Source organism: Thalassophryne amazonica, chromosome 16 (assembly GCF_902500255.1).
Source record: "Thalassophryne amazonica chromosome 16, fThaAma1.1, whole genome shotgun sequence".
Classification (NCBI taxonomy): domain Eukaryota; kingdom Metazoa; phylum Chordata; class Actinopteri; order Batrachoidiformes; family Batrachoididae; genus Thalassophryne; species Thalassophryne amazonica.
This window is the reverse complement of record NC_047118.1, coordinates 57739844-57758726: the sequence shown is the minus strand read 5'-3', so window position 1 is coordinate 57758726 and position 18883 is coordinate 57739844. Positions and strand designations below refer to the sequence as shown.

At 44.0% G+C, this 18883-nt stretch overlaps 1 protein-coding gene across 3 annotated transcripts in view; it reads right to left on the bottom strand.

The window, feature by feature from the left end:
* Nucleotides 1–18883, bottom strand: part of LOC117528687 (protein sidekick-2-like) — a 562122-nt gene that overhangs the window by 159208 nt on the left and 384031 nt on the right. For all 3 annotated transcript variants that reach the window (XM_034191315.1, XM_034191316.1, XM_034191317.1), the window contains exon 8: nt 108–191. In XM_034191315.1, the coding sequence (XP_034047206.1) occupies nt 108–191 (84 nt within the window). The remainder of the gene's footprint in view (nt 1–107; nt 192–18883) is intronic.

The window sequence follows — 18883 nt, the reverse complement described above, 5'->3', positions numbered from 1 at the left end:
GGAAAAATAGACTGTTTTTTTGGCATTCTGATCTTTTTTTCCTTTTTATCTCTTGTCTGCTTTCTTCCTCTCTGGCGTGAGTGCAAAATAATAGAGACATAACTGACCTTGTGCCTGACAGGGGATATCCACCACCTTCTCCATCTCGGCACTAATGTGACTAGGTGGCTCTTTTACAAACAGGGGGTACTCTAAAAGAAGCAAACAAGCACACACATGAAATACTACAACATGAAGGCAGCTTTAAAAAAAGCCAAGCAATTTTGACGACATACACTGGAAAAAGGGGCGGAGTGCAAAACTTCTAGAAAAAAACTGAGTTACATGCAACCTACCACCAGATCACGAGTGCTGTAGATGTATGTTAATTATATTTTATGCCAAAGTGGAAGATTTGTACAAGAGCGAGACACGAGCTGAGGTCCATCAGACTGGTGCCTATTCCTGGATACAGTAATGTAAAGTTAATAGCGTCCACGAGCTTTCTCAAATGGAATGACGCAGAAAAGAACCAAGTACCATGTGTCACAGCATCTGCCATGCCACACAGAACTGTAGTGTAGGATCATGTAGAAGAATTTCTAGGTCCATATTTGAACTGTGATGAACTATCAAGTGTCCTGATCTGAACTGTATGTCCTCTGGCCGAACTAGCAGGTGTTCAACCCAAAAAAAGGGCTCTATTAGTCATTCAGTCTGTCAGGGGCTTTCCAAGGCCTTTTAGGTGCTTTCCCGCAGGCCACGTGCAGGGGCCTCGGGCCAGCTGCACCTGTGGCTGAGGCCACGTGCGGGGGGGGGCCTCAGGCCAGCTGCACCTGTGGCTGAAGGTCTTTTAAAAAAATCAGTTGTAAATCCTTCACGTTTTAATGGGAGCGTTTGTCACATTGAAATAATGGCCTAACACCTGCTTAGGGTTCACTAGAGGACGCTTCCAATAGAAAACCATGTCTTGGGAATGAAATAAATAAAAAAGTCGAAGGAGGAGCGATGCCCGCGGGTCTCCAATAAATAGATGAGCGCGGTTGTCACATATTCAGTCTCTCTAGAGGACTCAGTTTGTCTAAGCTCTGTGTCGAAGGCTTAAATAAACTTAAAAACTCTGTGCATTTTATCTTGCTTAAGGCTGAATTATTCTAAAGTGTTGTGTCCTTTTCTAGCATATCACTTGCAATTAGTTTGTGTTATCTAAAAGACGACATCCCGAGAAGATGAAAGACGAACCACGACAGAACTTGGCGAGCCAGCTTCAGGAGGGTCCAGGGGCATTCCGGCAGCCTGGGGCAGTCCAGATCATCCCTCCAGACCATAAATAACAGTGATCACGACTAAAAGGTAAGCAGAAACCTTTTATAACTTCTGCACGATCTGGAGGAGCGAGTCGGGATTTCCGCCCAAGTTGACAGGTGATATTTTTTAACTGCCTCTTACCCAAAAGAACCTGGACTAAGAAAATTGATAAGAGACTAAAAAAAGATAAGATTGAAAATTATCAGGCCTTGTAGATAAAATGCTCAGAAGGTGTGTGTTCCCGGGAAAAAGAATGTCTGTGTGAGTGAAAGGTCAGGAATGTTCATGAACTCTGGTGCGGAAAAGAGTGCGTGGAGAACTAACCTGGATGCTTGGGGAATAATTGGTGTTGAAATTCGTTACTAACGTGCCGGCTGATAGCATGCGCTGTAGGGGTTAATTTAGGGGAGTATACTGACAAATAGATACAAGGTAATACAAGGTTATTTAAAGAGTTTAACAGAGACTGAAGTGAAATAAGTGAGAAAAAGAGTTTAACAGAGAATACGTGCAGAGGAAGCACAAGATAAGCGCCTGAGGGGGCGCAGTAGAAATACCGTACGTGATAAAGAGATTTAAAGAGAAAAGTGCAAAGTAGCACAGCTGACAGTAAGTAAAAGAGCTCAATAAAGGACGTCATTTTTTAAGAAAAGAGAAAAACTATAAAAAAAAAAATGAATGAAGAGTTAGTGCAGAATACATGAGAATTAATGAAGCAGAAAATAGTGCAGTAAGGCACCAAATACACGCTTGTGGGGCGTGGGAGAAGAATAAGTAATTAAGTATACAGTAATATGAGTTTTTTATAAGAAAAGAAAAAGAGAGTATTTTCAGTGCAAAGGCACATTAAGCTCACGAGGAGCTCAGTAAGTGAAAAAAAAGTAGAAGAAAGTGCAGAAAGGCACAGGATACGCACGCGAGGCGCGGTAAGGCGTAGAAGTAAATGAAATATTGTACGCTCAAAGAGTAGCTTGTTAAGAAAAAATAAATAAATAATATATACGAGTTGCTGGCAGCGCCGGAGAAGCTGTCTAACGTGAAGAAGAGATACATACTTAAACAGAACACATTGGTGTTAAGTGAATAAAAAGGTTGTTTAAAGCCGCGGAGTAAAGGGTGGCAGAGGTCTAGATAGAGATATATAGAAAGTTGTTTTTAATAATTCTTGTGTATAAAGCTTTTGAAGATTGGTGTGTGGGAGAGCGGAGAGTAATCGGGGAGTTGCAGGCAAAGCTGTGAGGGCTTGCAGGCTGGCTGACATACAAGATTAATGTAAAGAGTACGAGGAGGAGGAGACGTTTAGACCCAACAGAAGGACTTGGGAGGTGCATGACAGGCAGAGAGGAAAGTGTGAAACAGAGACAGTGAAGAAAAAGACAGGAGAAGAGACTGCTATGTAAATACAGAGAAGGTAGATATTATTTCAAAGAAAGAAAACTAATAAACAAACATAGCAGAAAAAGACAAGAAGCAGAAAGTTAAAAAATTAGAAGGAAAATAGAAAGTCGGGAGCAAAGACATTAGGAAGTGTTAGGGTTGTAAGAGGAGTAAAGAAATAAAATTGGTTATAAATCAAAAGAGTTAAAGCTTAGATTATAGTGAAAAAGCTGACAGACTGATCAATGCTTGGGACAGTCATTGATGGGAGACTTAAGTGATGATGAAATAATACTCCCAGAACATTACTTGACTGACGGAGACATCGAAACCCAGGGAATCAGGACACATTTTTGGCTGGAAAGGACCTATTTTGACAGGGTAGGAGCAGAACATTGGCAGGACGAACAAGAGATCAATCAGAAATTATGGCAGATTACTAAGGTAATCAATCTGAAGCAAAGAAAGAACAATTCCCTCTAATTAATTGGGAGCTGCTGATAAGACGTCTGTGGCATCAGGGTTTAACCCCGTGGCTGGAGCTGCTTTGTGCTGATCCTAATAAAGAACTTAGCATACCATTAAATCATTTAATAACACTGCCAACCGATCCAGGTGAAGAACTGTTTCCTAGGTTGACTCTGACTGTGGTCCCAAGGAAGGTTCGGTGGGAAACAGGTAAATTTTCGTATTTAGTTAAAGAAAAAGAAGACGGGCATAACAGTTGGAAATTTAATCCTTTTAAGGGTTTAAAATACAAAACAGGTGTTACAGCCGGCAAGTTATTGGTCTGGATCAGGACAGCCCCTGAGGGACTACCAGAGCACCATAGAAACATCTCATATAGCGTTTGTCAGGGTTACATGGGTAACTCTCAAGGTCAAGGTCGGGAAAGTACCCCGCTAGACTTAGTACTAAGAAAATATCCAGGAAAATGCACTAAGGCCAACCAATGTATGAGAAAGTGGCACAAAAGGTCACATGGGGGCAGGCAATGGCCTTTGGAGGGATCATTTGATCCGGTGATGTGTGAAGCAGTTGCGGTAGAAATACAGAAAAAAGAAATTAAAGATCAGCAGAAGAACGTGAATAACAACAAAAAACGCACTGACGAAAAAGAAGTCTTGGCCTTGTTCAAGCAGGAAGCACAGAGGCTACAGCAGAAAAGAGAAAAAATGACAGAGGAAAGATCCAAAGAGACTAAAGCCAGTGCACCGAGCTGGGAAGCAGAGCCACCCCCATATAAACGTCATGATATGGGAAAGACAGCTGGACAATTTGTATTAGGAACTCGTGAAGAGGACCAAGGCATGGATGTGGAGGGCAAATTCACACTGACACTAAAAGCTCGAGAGCCACAAGGAGACAGGTCCTCAGTCTGTCAAATGGATCGTACAAGGTCTCCAAGTCCGAAAGTAGGTGGTCGCTCACCACGACCAGCAGGGGGGGCCACAAATAACAGTGACATGGAGGCAGACGAGGATAAAGAGAGAGACCTGAAGGCTCCGCCTGCACATCGAGGTCCACTGAAAACCGTCCCCTCCCACCATAAGTCAGCCGACTGGACCTTCACAGGCTATAGAGGCTCCGAAGAGTGGCACAAGAGCTTCTGTGACACACTGGATCTGGCCAGAAGAGATAATTAAGAACTAGCTGAGCAGCTTCGGCTAGCAAAGGAAAGAATACAAAGACATAGGGACGCCGAGGAAAGAAGAATATTACAACAATCGACGCCCAATCAAGGGAATCACATTATAGAGCCACCCACCCGAAAAATTTCTGGTGAGATCGTCATTGAGAGTGCAAAAGAGGCCCGACTCAGGCAAAGACAACAATGTGTAGCCAAAGACATAGCGGCTTTAGAACAGGATATAACCAACTGGATAGACTGCCTGGAACCAGTCAGTCGCACTCGATCTGGAAGACAGTATGGAGCCCCCACAGAAGAAGAGGAGGACGAAGACCTCATATGTCCATTGGTGGTTAGAAATGGTCATCATGTGTATACCCCATGGAGCTGGACAGACATGGTGGGGCTGGCCAACAGGCTGCCAGACATCACCCAAGGAGCTGGGAGATGGATAACTGCCTTAGAAGAAGGCACTGCAGGGGTAACCTTGTCTTTAGGTGACATAAAAGCCTTGCTAATGCATGTAATGGGAAAACATGACACTGAAGAATTAGCAGGAAAGGTTGGACTAACACAAATGATGGGCACTAATCAACATGATGAAGTCCCCTTTAATCGCTATAGAAACTCCATGTGGGAAGGACTGAGAAGAAAGTACCCTGAGGTCTTGAATCCCTCTAAATTGGATGATGAGGAGTGGACACCTGAAGAGTGCCCAAAGAAGATCCTGCACCGATTCCAGAAGAGATGGGCGGAGGAAACAGGAAATGCATGGAACCATTCTCCAGCAACTGAAATCCTGTTTAAAATAACTGTAAAAAAGGCTCTACCAGATGAGGTTCAGAAAGCCCTAGATGGAGTCGTGGGACTATCAAAAATGAATTGGGCTTTATACCCTGAGCATATTTGTCACCATCTTGAAATCTACAAGAAAGAAAAACAAAAAGAAGAAGATGAAGCAAAATCCCTGACGAAAAAATTGGTGCAGATGCAGTTGGGAGAGCTAACCAAAGTCAAGAAAGAAAAAACAAAGACCCAGGCACCAATGATGACCCCTGTTCCTTCTGAGCCGGCAAGCACAGGCCCTACGGCAAACACTGCTGCCACCATACAGGCACCTGTGGTAACAGCCACACAGAGCCCCCAAGGAGCAGCAGGAAGCACTCCTACAAGAGAAGTCTCAGCACCAGTGGAGCATCACTATCACTACCATAGCACTGGCACACCCGGAAATGGACCCACCTACAGTCATGGGTGGAGAGGAGAGTCACGGAACTTTCAAGGTCAAAGAGGAGGGTGGCGAAGAGGATCTTGCCAACCTTCATTTGGAAGCAGATTCCAGAACTCAGCTCCCAGGTACAGTCAAGCGGGACCGCCTATGGGATCAACACCCCCAATAGGGGATCAACCCTCTAATGAGTGTTGGAGCTGTGGACAACCTGGACATCGAATGAGAAATTGTCCGGCCCGACCTTGGGTTGGACCCTCTGCCTATTGGCAATAGGGGGGCCTAGAGAAGACAGAGGGGGAAACGGTGGCATTGGCTATTTCGATGATACCTAAGGAAGAGCCAACCGTCACTGTTAATATACAAAACAGAGATTTCCCTTTCATGGTGGATACAGGGGCAACATACTCTTGCATAGGGAAAATGGGCGCTCATCTCCCCTCTCTGGGTCTGTAATTAAGACCATCGGCTTCTCTGGGAAGACTCAAATAATACCTTTTACACGCCCACTTCCTGTAACGATTGCAGGAAAAACAATTGAAGCACCCCTGTTATACTCACAAAATACACCTGTGAATTTGCTGGGAAGAGACATTTTATGTAAGCTACAAACCCAGATAGTGTGTACCCATCAAGGACTGCAAATACACTTTCCTGACGAAGCACTCGCCAACATTATGGTGCTTATGGACATGGAAAACAAGGTCCGACCTGTGCAACCCATGGTATACTGGCTGAAGTTACAACCAGAAAATTCAAATCTCCAACTGGAATGGGAAAAATGGAAGCCCTGGGCAGAACAACACTATGCAGCAGTATATACACCTAGTTTACCTTTACATGTCACCCTGATGTTCGATGCCAAACAAGAACAGGCTGACTATGCATGCTGCTGGGATGCATTGATGAATCAACGGCTGTTTCACATAACCACCACAGAAATTTATTTAGGCCCCCAAGGGGCCGCAGCTTCTGTCAAGCTAACTTCAGCTGAACAACAATGGTATCAAGTGCCGAATGCCACGCCTCATGTGACCCTTTTAGTCTCAGAAAAGTACGAATCCCATGACCTAGGTCCAATGGTAAAGACAGCCTCAGAAGTTGAAGAATGGCAAAACATGGAAAGTCCACAAGTGCATCTGTCAAAAGACCAGCAGTTTATACGAATTAATTTAAAAGTAAATGATGAGGCTATAGCTCAAAAAGTGGAGCTCAATCCTAGACCAGAGGGACAGATGGTGTTATCGGCCCAACAAGAGAAATTGTTAGAGCAAATACCACCAGTGGTGTGGTCCAAAAGCAAAACGGATGTAGGACTAGTAAAAACAGCCTTACCAGTAAAAATAAAAGTAAAACCGGGAGCAAAACTGCCTCACCAAAGGCAGTATCCATTAAAACCTCAGGCTATTGAAGGCATAAACCAGTAATTAAGGGACTATTGGCAGCTGGAGTTTTAATAAAAACTGCAAGCCCATGCAATACTCCTATCTACCCTATCCCTAAAAACAATACCAAAGAGTATCGGCTGGTACATGATCTGCGTCCTATCAATGCAATAATAGAAATGGATGCACCTATAGTACCTGATCCGCATACTATACTATCAAGCATCCCTGCTGGAGCAAAATGGTACACAGTAATCGATCTGTGTTCAGCCTATTTCAGTGTGCCTGTGCACCCAGACTCACAACATTTGTTTGCATTCACATTTCTGGGACAACAGCTAACGTATACACGGCTACCTCACGGACTGAACCTGTCCCCAGCCATCTTTAACAAAGTCCTGGCTGAAGATTTACAACACCTTGATATACCCAGTACATTGGTGCAATATATGGATGATCTCCTTATTGCATCAGAGACTCAAGAACAGTGTGAAAAAGATTCATTAATTGTATTGCATGCATTGGCAGATGGAGGTCATAAAGTAAGTAAGGACAAATTGCAGTTCTGCAAACAACAAGTAGAATACTTGGGAAGACAGTTGTGTGGGACCACGCGATGTATAGCCCCAAGCCAAGTGGAGGCTATAATCAAGGCTCCCAAACCCCAAACAGTGGGACAGATGCTTTCATTCCTTGGGATGGCAGGGTACAGTCGGCCGTGGATTTGTGATTATGCTATAAAAACTGCACCTTTGCGTGCCATGATTAGAGCAGTGGGGCAAACAAGCAATGCAGCTCTCCTCGTCTGGACAGATGAGGCAACGGGAGCTTTTGAGGCCCTGAAAACAGAGATGCAATCTGCTCCCGCGTTAGGTAACCCAGATTATGGGAAACCTTTCCATTTGTATGTTACTGAAAAAGCTGGATATGCATGTGCTGTACTAATGCAGGAAACAAATGAAGGAAAACAACCATTGGCCTATTATAGTACAAAGCTTGACAACATTGAAACAGGATTGCCACCATGCTATCAGGGTCTAGCAGCAGCTGCCTTTGCATTTCAAAAAGCATCATCCATAATCATGGGACATGCAGTAACGTTGTACACGTCGCATCAGTTACATGCCCTGCTAACCAGTCAACGTTTTGTCTTAACACAAGCTAGACGCACTGGATATGAAGTTGTGTTGTCCGCTCCAGAAATAACAATACAACGTTGTCACACGGTGAATCCCGCCACCAAATTGACCACACCGTTAGATGGTACTCCACATAACTGTGTGGCAGAGACAGAGAAATTCTTGAGAGCCAGAGAACATTTGTATAATCACGCCATAGATGCAGATCTAACCCTGTTCGTGGACGGCTCATGCTTTCGGGATGCCGCGGGATTGCATGCGGGTATGGGGATTGTTAAACTAAACACGGATGGCGAGACCTTTGAATTACTGGAGTCCCAAGGAATTGATCAGCCTTGTTCAGCCCAACTGGCAGAGATCAAAGCCTTAACTATGGCTTGCCAGATAGCTAAAGATCAACATGTTAATATCTACACAGACTCAGCCTACGCTTATGGCGTATGTCATGTACATGCAAACATTTGGAAACAAAGGGGATTCCTGAGAGCAGATGGCACCCCTGTCACTCATGGAGAAGCGATTTCCCAACTGTTACAAGCTCTCCAATTACCGTCTGAGGTAGCCATCATTAAATGTGCAGGTCATCAAAAGAATAATAACATCATAGCTCAAGGTAACAACCTAGCAGATGACGCAGCTCGCAAAGGAGCACAAGGAGAAAATATGTTTCCCCTGCTAACCATCCAAGATTGTGCCCCACTGGTTTCACTTGACGCACTGATAGTGGCTCAAAGTAGGGCCAGTGGAGAAGAAAAACGAATGTGGGTTAAACGAGGCGCTATTGAGACATGCAGTCAGGGGCCAGCGGACAAGCTGTGGCGCAGTAGTCATGGACATTTTGTGTTACCCACCAATTTATTACGACATACAATCATTTGGGCCCACGGACCCGATCATTGTTCGCGAGTCCAAATTATGAACAAACTAAAAGCTGTCTGGTGGTCACCATATATGGCAGCTACAGTGGACCGTTTGTTGAATGAGTGTGAGGTATGTGCACAGTACAATGTCCGGAAATCATTCACAGCCCCTTTAGCCCACATTCCGGTCCCTGATGGGCCATTCAGACATCTTATGATGGATTTCATAGACATGGGAGCTGAAAACCGAGTTAAATGAATGAGATATGTTTTGGTAGTGATATGCAGATTCAGCCGATGGATTGAGGCAGTAGCCTCTGCAAATCAAGACCATAAAACGGTAGCCAAATTTCTGTGCCGAGACGTCTTTCCAAGATTTGGCATTCCAGATACTATCTCATCTGACAACGGTAGGGCTTTTGTAGCCAAGGTTACACAAGAAACATTCAAACAATTGGGTATCAAACAGAAGTTTGGGTGTGTTTATCACCCTCAATCAAATGGGGCGGTGGAACGGGCTAATGGCATTTTAAAGAACAAACTAGCAAAAATCATAGCAGACAGCAATGGCAAACTAACCTGGCTGGAAGCGTTGCCGCTTGCTTTATTGTCAATGCGCTCACAAACTAACCGACTAACCCATTTGACACCATTTGAAGCTCTTACAGGTCGGCCGATGCCTATTCCATACCTGAGAGGACCCTACGAAGGACCATCGCTGGAGCAGCTACAAGACGAATGGCATAATTATCTGAGACAGTTAACCCAAATACACAAAACTATCTTTTTGCAGGTCAAAGGTGCTACAGAAGACAGAGAAGCAGAGATTCCACTCGAAAATCAGAGCATCCAGCCTGGTGATCTGGTTTACGTCAAAGTGTTCAAAAAGAAGTGGGACAGGCCCCGCCGAGAAGGTCCTTTTAAAGTTATTCTTGCCTCACGTACAGCAGTCAAAGTAGACGGTAAGGACACTTGGTTTCATTTAAACCACTGCTGTAGGGTTGGTGGCCCAGCGCCCCTGCGGCCTCGGCAAGCTCGTCTTGGCAGAGCCGCCGGGCCAAGGGGGGAAGCAAGAGAAGCCAGAGACCCTACAGCAGCACCGAGGGACGGCCACGCCTCCCTGCAGCCAGAAGAAGCACCGAGGGAAGGCCACGCCTCCCTGCAGCCAGGCGAACACCGGCCAAGGCGCTCACAGAGACTGATTGAACAAAGACGACGCACAGCTTCAGAGAGTAGTGGATCCCTGCCAGATAGAGCAGCGACAGACTCAGATGCAGACTCAGAAACAACTGGAGATGCAGGCCAACAGACAGACAGAAATACAGACCGACAGATAGACAGGCCACAGGAGACATCAGACTCTGACAGCAACTCAGTAGATTTACCGACAGAAGAACCGCAAGAAGTACAACCCAGACAAAGCACAGATACACCACACATCCCTAGTGACAGCTCATCTAGTGACGGCTCACTCAGTAGCACATCTAGTAGTACATCTCAACAGTCACCAGAACAATGATTAAGGAATTATTTAAGGGATTGACAATACTACTGGTGGTTAGTATGGGAGAACATAGACGTCCAAAACATACAACGGACTGTGCCGTGGCCATGGCCGCAATAGCAGCTAAACAAGGCATTCTAAACACAGGAAAAACATATAATTTGGTATATATTAAATCAAAAGCCTACAAGAACATAGGAATACAGGGAAAGCTGGGGGATTACATATTAGGCGAAGCCATTAGCATCAAATGTGAAGAGGAGGGAACACTCAACATAGAGGTAATTTGTGATAAAAGAGGATGCAGGGAAACCAAGCAAGACATAACTGTTACAGTACATGAAGCCACAAAATGGGTAAAAATCAAACCAAGGAAAAAGAGGACAATTAGAAGCCTAGAAACAAGCAGTCACTTAGGGAGATGGGATCCCAGTACAGACCTAGCCCGCACACAAGGGTTGAAGACCAATTTATTTTACCAATGGTTGAAATTTTCGGCTAGGCAGATCAGTGAAAAGCCTTGCATAGCCTGTCACCGGAAAGGTGTGATACCTCAGGCTAAACCCCTACCTGATATCAACAACTGTTATAGGAGCCCCCAACATAACTCAGACCAAGCAGAATGCTATACACAATGTGTTATGAAAATGGCAGTAGGTGATGAAAAATATGCTGCCGACAGTAAACTTTGTCCAGTGCCTCTAAGTACAGAAGGAACCGTTCCACCTATGATTAAAATAGAGAAAGGGATGATACACCCATTCTGTATAGCTAAAGGCTTAGTAGCACAATACATAAGCGATTGGCAGGTAGGGACGACCCAGCCAAAACACCACATACAGTGTATGCAAAAGCAGGAAGAATACAAACCGGCCAAAACAGCATGGAACATTACCGTCTGTCACACCCTGCCAGCAGCAGGCATACAGTGTGAACAAATAGTACCGGCCACAGGGGGGTCTGTAATTGGACTGAATCTCACCCATGCTTCATGGGTATCTACTCCAAATTTAGCTAAGGGAACAGTACCGTTAGCTGACATCTTTTGGATATGCGGACAAAGAAGGAAACTCCTGTCATCGCTGTCCCCTAATTGGAAAGGCCTTTGTGCTCCTGTGATGCTCACAGGAGCTATAACAGTAATTGAAATGCCAAATGCAATACAACCCATGCCACAGAAACTTCGTAAGAAAAGAGGAATAATGACGTTTAAAACAGACTACAACATCACAGTAAGAAACGGGATACCAGAAGGGATACCCCGACAATTAGAAGCCATAGACAGTAGCAGAGTTAAAGCAGATGAAGACGCGGATAAATGGGGATGGGCATTGGCTCTGTTCGGGGTTACTCCAAAAATCCGTTCTAGGTTCCAGGAGGTGCAGTGGATTAATTACTTGTGGTATAATCAGCAAAGATACCTGAACTGGACATTGGCAGCAGTAGGAGCCTTAACCGAACAACTGCACGCCACCTCGCTAATGACAATGCAAAATAGATTAGCTATCGAGATGATGATGGCTGATGAACAAGGAGTTTGTATTATGATCAAAGCCACCGAATGTTGCACAGCTATTCCCATGCGTACAGGGGAAGACGGAAATTTGACAGAGCTCTTAATCACACTTGAAGAGATGCAATAGGAACTGTTAAGTAACTCCATAGGAGGGAGAAATGAAACTGACGATTCTGGATACATTGTAGGGAATGGAATGAATATTGGCCCACTGTTTTCACTGTTTGGGGCTCTAAGGAGAGGGTGGATATCATGGAAAGACTGGTTATACCAGATAGGTGTAGTCTTGGCACTAACAGGGGTGGCGGTCTTGCTGGTAATATGTTGTGGTATTCCCTTGATAAAATTTCTGGTCAATAAATTGATTTCATCCACAGTAGGACAGCTCCCACTGTTAGCCATCCGAGCCCTGGAAGAAAGCACAAATGAAACAGACAGAGAACCAGAATATATGGAAATGGATGAAATACCAATTATCCTCCCCGACAGCCCCCAGCTCCCTAATATTGTGGCGTATACCCCAGATAGGGAGGACTGGGATGGACCATGCTTGGTGATATTGTAGACGAGGAAGAAGACATGCACGCACATTTACATTCACACACATGCACCCACAAAAATGAGGGATAGGATAGACAATATCTGAAAGAATGACATGGAGCTGTGATAATGAACGTATATGTATATTACTAGGACACAGGAGTATGGCTGAGAGACCAGACTCCCCTGATCAGGGACCTATGCCTGATCTGCCTCTATCAAGTCTGATTGGACTCTCAGAACTGTTTGGAGAAGAGGATATACAGGAGGGATGGTCGAGACATGATTGGTCGCCACAGCCGCCATCCATCCAGCAGCTAAACCAGTTGGCAACAGAAGGATCGTCATCGTTCCAGCACCTGGCGATGACGGCTTCACAGAATCTGCCTGCAGCAAGAGTCGGCCCAAGGACTCCACCATCACCTGAAGGACCCTTTGGACTCAGGAACACACCCCTTCCGCAGATGCCATGGAGACAGTCACATGTGCCAGTGGCAACGATACCCTCCAGGGGAGGCAGCCAAGGTCAGCCATATGCAGCAACTGCCCGAGTGCATCCTAGACCCAATTCACTGCTAGGACCTGTCCCCAGCTTTCCACCCCCAAGGCAGGAGAGATATTCTGATCTGCCCAGTGCCTCTGGAGGAGGATCAGCAGGGGTGGACCTTAGCCGAACTCACCCACCAGGACAGAGGGGAGCTTTGTACAGGCTGCTAAATGCCCAGAGTGTCCCAACCACTTGCCTGTGCAACATCAACAATACTCCCCCCACACACGAAATGCCTTCCCCCTTGTACTTCCTGTCCCCTGGACTGCACAACCTTAATCTGGTCATGGTCACCCCACTGGACATGGCAATCTTGGTTCGAGAGCTTCGTCTTCCACAAGAGTCTGTTCCAAAAACCTTGGAGCAGCTCCTGCCCCTCACAAATCACATTCCCCATGGGCTATTTGAGGAAATCATGCCACAACTGAGTCAGACAGCTGCATACCTGTTAAGGATACACCGTGACAATGCCAACATCTCTTGTGCTCAGGAGGGCCTCCATACTCAACTGTGTGGTCTTCAGTCTAGTATGGACATGCTAGCCAGCATGATGGAGCATATGGAAAGGGAACAGCTAGGGCTGGCCACCACCACCCTGAATGTGGGCAAGAATTCTCTGGGGGCCCTGTACAACCTGGCCAAGCAGCACAAGGAGCTGGAAAGATCCATCAGAGAACTGCACGACTGTCTGAAAGCCAGAATTCCTGATCCTTCCCCCACTACACCTGAAAGGCCAACCTCCCCATATTCCCCAACTTCTCCCAAAACTTCAGACGCTGAGTAAATGCTGAGGAGCGCGGACTGACGTAATGGCACTGAACACGGACTATGATCTTGGTTCTTGAGTTTGAATTGCGGACTGGTTTCAGAAATCTGAGTGTAAATAAAAACAAAGAAGGATATATGTTAGTAACGAAGGTCGGGTAAATGTCTGTCCTTACCATCATCTGCGTAACACAGATAAAGCTAAATGCGTACACATAGATATCACATTGCAAAGTTATAAAAAGGGGACCCTTATACGGCGTGTTTGTAGATTTAGTAGTAAAGATGCACCATAGGGACCCCTTTTTCTTAAATTATAGCATGCCTCAAGAGACATGCATCGCCTAAATTTGGCGTCTGGCCAAAAAGGGCATTAGAAAACAAGCTGAAAAAGAAGAAAAACAAAGTGGAAAATGTTGAGAAATGGCCTATAATGAAAACCATTATATGATTGACTAAGGCAAATGACTTAAGGACGGACATGAAGGGAAACCATTTATTGTGTTTATCATTTAACTAGACATAGCTGTGCTAACCTTAGAATAGTTTCTTGATTGGTTGACTAAATAGTGGTAACGTAGGGGTTATTTGATGCATTTAAGTAATAAATGTGTGACTCTTTAACAAAATAATATGTAGAACCAAGTATAATGGGTTGGAGCCTCTGGTTGAGTGAGTCAATAGATGCCAGAAGATGATTGGTTGCACTGATGTCAATGTAAAGCCTTTACTTTGCCATGATTAAGAGGTTGCTGTAACTTGTTTTATGTGGCCATTTTAAGTGCCTTGAATTACACCAAAACTCAATGTTTGAATGTCACCTTGTGTTGATATAATCCAGCTAATTGATCACCTTGTGCCTTAGTATGTAGGTTCACCTGCACTTCAATATATTTACCGTGTGAAGTATCACTGATATTCATATCCGCACCAGAGTTATCAGTAAGTCGAGTGATGTGTTTTTCTTTTTTATTATTGCAATGTACAAATGAAGATGTCTTGTCAGTAAACAACCCAAGAGTATAGTTGATGTAATGGGACTCTTTCGAGTCCCAGAGGAGGGACTGTAGAAGGATTTCTAGGTCCATATTTGAACTGTGATGAACTATCAAGTGTCCTGATCTGAACTGTATGTCCTCTGGCCGAACTAGCAGGTGTTCAACCCAAAAAAAAGGGCTCTATTAGTCATTCAGTCTGTCAGGGGCTTTCCAAGGCCTTTTAGGTGCTTTCCCGCAGGCCACGTGCAGGGGCCTCGGGTCAGCTGCACCTGTGGCTGAGGCCACGTGCGGGGGGGCCTCAGGCCAGCTGCACCTGTGGCTGAAGGTCTTTTAAAAAAATCAGTTGTAAATCCTTCACGTTTTAATGGGAGCGTTTGTCACATTGAAATAATGGCCTAACACCTGCTTAGGGTTCACTAGAGGATGCTTCCAATAGAAAACCATGTCTTGGGAATGAAATAAATAAAAAAGTCGAAGGAGGAGCGATGCCCGCGGGTCTCCAATAAATAGATGAGCGCGGTTGTCACATATTCAGTCTCTCTAGAGGACTCAGTTTGTCTAAGCTCTGTGTTGAAGGCTTAAATAAACTTAAAAACTCTGTGCATTTTATCTTGCTTAAGGCTGAATTATTCTAAAGTGTTGTGTCCTTTTCTAGCATATCACTTGCAATTAGTTTGTGTTATCTAAAAGACGACATCCCGAGAAGACGAAAGACGAACCACGACAATCATTTGCATTTTTTTTTTTTGTGGTAAAAGCAACAACTCAATTTTGAAAGAAGATATCATAAGCTTTAAAAAAAATAGGGTGTCATTTTTTCTTCATATTCTAAGGGTCTGAAATCCAAGATGGCACCCAAAATGGCCTCCATTTAGCAATAATGCAATATCTTTGGCAATACACAAGATATAATTATAAACAAAGTATCTAAATATAGCTTTTCTGACACAAGGAAACCAATGGAATCATCAAATTATGTAATTACATTACATAACTAACAGGATATAAAACGGCTGAGTTCTTCTAAAACCTGTTGAGGTCTAAGGTTCTAAAAACATTCTGGATTCACACACCATTCCAACTCATTTTAGAAACTGCATAATTTATTACCACCCAGCTACCTATTTTACAAACACTACCTAATCTAGAAGCTGTGGATCCCCACAGGCAATGTGCTAGTAGTTTGTATAATCTGTTTGCTGCTCAGCGGACAAATAAAGCAAAGTCCAAAATTCACAGTTTTTGGAGGTGATGGTCTAGTGGCTAAGGTGTTGGGCTTGAGTCCAGAAGATCGTGGGTTCAAATCCCCACCTGACAGGAAAATCACTAAGGGCCCTTGGGCAAGGCCTTTAATCCCCTATTGCTCCCGGTGTGTAGTGAGCACCTTGTATGGCAGCACCCTGACATCGGGGTGAATGTGAGGCATAATTGTAAAGCGCTTTGAGCGTCTGATTGAGATGGAAAAGCGCTATATCAATGCAGTCCATTTACCATTTTTGACTTCTTGTTAGATAAAGACTCTGCCATGTTGGATAATACACAGTGAGGCAAATAAGTATTTGATCCACTGTCGATTTTGCAAGTTTTCCCACCTGCAAAGAATGAAGAGGTCTGTAATTTTTATTGTAGGTACACCTCAACTGTCAGAGACAGAATCTAAAACAAAAATTCTGAAAATACCATAACATTGTATGATTTTTTAAATAATAAATTCTGTGGTGAGATGTTATTTTACAGAAAAGGAAAAAATATATTTCATGACAAATGAGCCTACACTACTGCCTTGGGTTCTGGATGGCAACCACCCAGTCAGAGAAAAGTTCCATCCCAACTACTTGTCAGTAACCATCCATCTGTTGTAACCAGGTAGAATGTAGACATTCCCTTGGCCTTCCCCAGCCGCTGTGGTCCTCAACACTGAGGCACCTGCATACTAGATCATACCACCTGGCCAAAATGTTGTAGCTAATACTCCCTCACCATAAGTGATACTACTCGACTGATTCTCCCTAAGTAACTACTCATTTCTAAGATCGATGTCATCTTGTACAAGAAGAAGAAAGTGCTATTGAGGCCCATTGATGCTTGTGCAAATCCCTGGATACTGTAGCATGAAGCAGATGATGGTCGAGCACTGGGAGGAGAGCCTGTTGCAGGTTACTGACACTGAAAAGTCTCCTCCAAGGTTACAGAGAGACAGCATGAGCAGCAATCTAACCCAGGACCCAGTTTCATAAAGCAATTTAATCTTCAAGTCTACTAAACTTACTTAGTTGACTCAGGTTAGTCATCCAACATTATCTGTCTAATCACTGTTTCACATTGATGGCTTAACTTGTACACTGGCTGTCTTACGTTAGTCGACGATTTACATGGGCATAATTTATTTCATTTCATTTATTATTTTTATTTCATTCATTAAAAAAAGAATGCAGCATACATACATACATGCATTTAACACAAATATCATGAATGAAAAGGGACAGAAAGAAGCAAAAGCTTATAATGTCTGCCCCCTATCATCTAAATAAACAGTAACTGTTCCAGTCTAGGCTGTGCTGCTGAACACAGTTATATACTTCAAAACATTCAATCAATAACACAAAACTTCTCTGCTATACATTAGTAACATATCTGTTCAATAAAGATTCTTTCACACTTTTCTTAAACATATGAATGGACCTGGAAGTTTTTATACTACCATCAAGGCTGTTCCATAAATCAACTCCTTGAATTGATATACATCTTTCTTTCGATTTTGTTCTAAATTTTAATTTTGAAAAAACTTCATCTCCTCTTAATTTGTATCTGCTCTCTCTCTTTTTAAACCTGTTTTGCAAGTTATCTGATAACGGCCTTGCGCGTGCCTTGCCAAGAGACGGCTCCATGTGTGACAGTTTTGTTTGCTTCCAGGTTGGTTGATGTCATGAACTCTCCAGCCTTTGTTTCGTTAACTGGCTTTACTAACATTTACAGACCCATACGAAAAGCAGAACAATGTGATTAGGTCTTAGACTTTGTCCACACGTAGCAGGGTATCTCATAAAACTAAGATATTTTTCTACAATTTGGCCTGTCATCCACACGAAAGCACAGATTTATGGCATTAAAAACAATGCTTTTAAAAACCTCCGGCCAAAGTGAAGATTTGCGAATTCTCCGTTTATGCGTCTTTATGTGGACATCAGTAACCGGAGTTTTACATTTCGATACGTCACTGCATGCGACAAAATATGTTGTTACGTCACATATGCGACCTGTGGTTAGATTTGTAAACAGTATGGATGCCCTCACAAGTATTTTGGCGCTCCCTCTTGTCCAGGCGCTTTTTGCCTGCTTGTTTTTACAAGCCCAGATACTGCTCTACATTCACGAACACAGGTGAAGGAAGACATTAAGGGTGGTTATTTTCCGCCACCTTTCCATTCCACGTCCGAGGCAGGCTCTCCGTCGGTTTTGGGTCAGACTGGGACACACCGCCAGCTGGTGGGAGAACTTTGAGATGGAAATTGTGCTCCTGGAGGAATGGTGTGAAAATTTCCATGCGTCCTCACATTGAAGGGCGGTCTACTGTTATGCGATCACCGGTCAGTGTTCTAAAAAAAAGTTGCCTGCACGCTGTACTATTTAGCTGATGAAGGGAGATTACGAAAAATGGCAAATGTATTTGGATTGTCAAGGCAGGCTATCTCAAAAATTGTTCGCCAGGTGTGTAAAGTTATAACGGTGCACTTGGGATCCTGATACATACAGCTGCCAACAAGTGAAACTGTGGTGCATTCACTTGTGGAGAAATTTGAACAGATCCATGGCCTCCCCCAGTGTCTTGGTGCTGTGGATGGCACACATGTTGGAATAAAGCAACCATTGGCCAGTTCCACCGATTACCTGAACCGAAAGGGGAATTTTTCATTAAATATTCAGGCCACTTGTGACTATGAATACCGTTTCATTGATGTGGTAGTAAAATGGCCAGGAAGCGTACACAACGCACGTGTTTTTGCAAACTCAGCTATAAATGACTTTCTCAGAATTGGAAAAATCCCTCCTTGTCCAAGACAAATTGTTGACAATGAAGCACCCATCCCAGTTTACATTTTAGGGGAC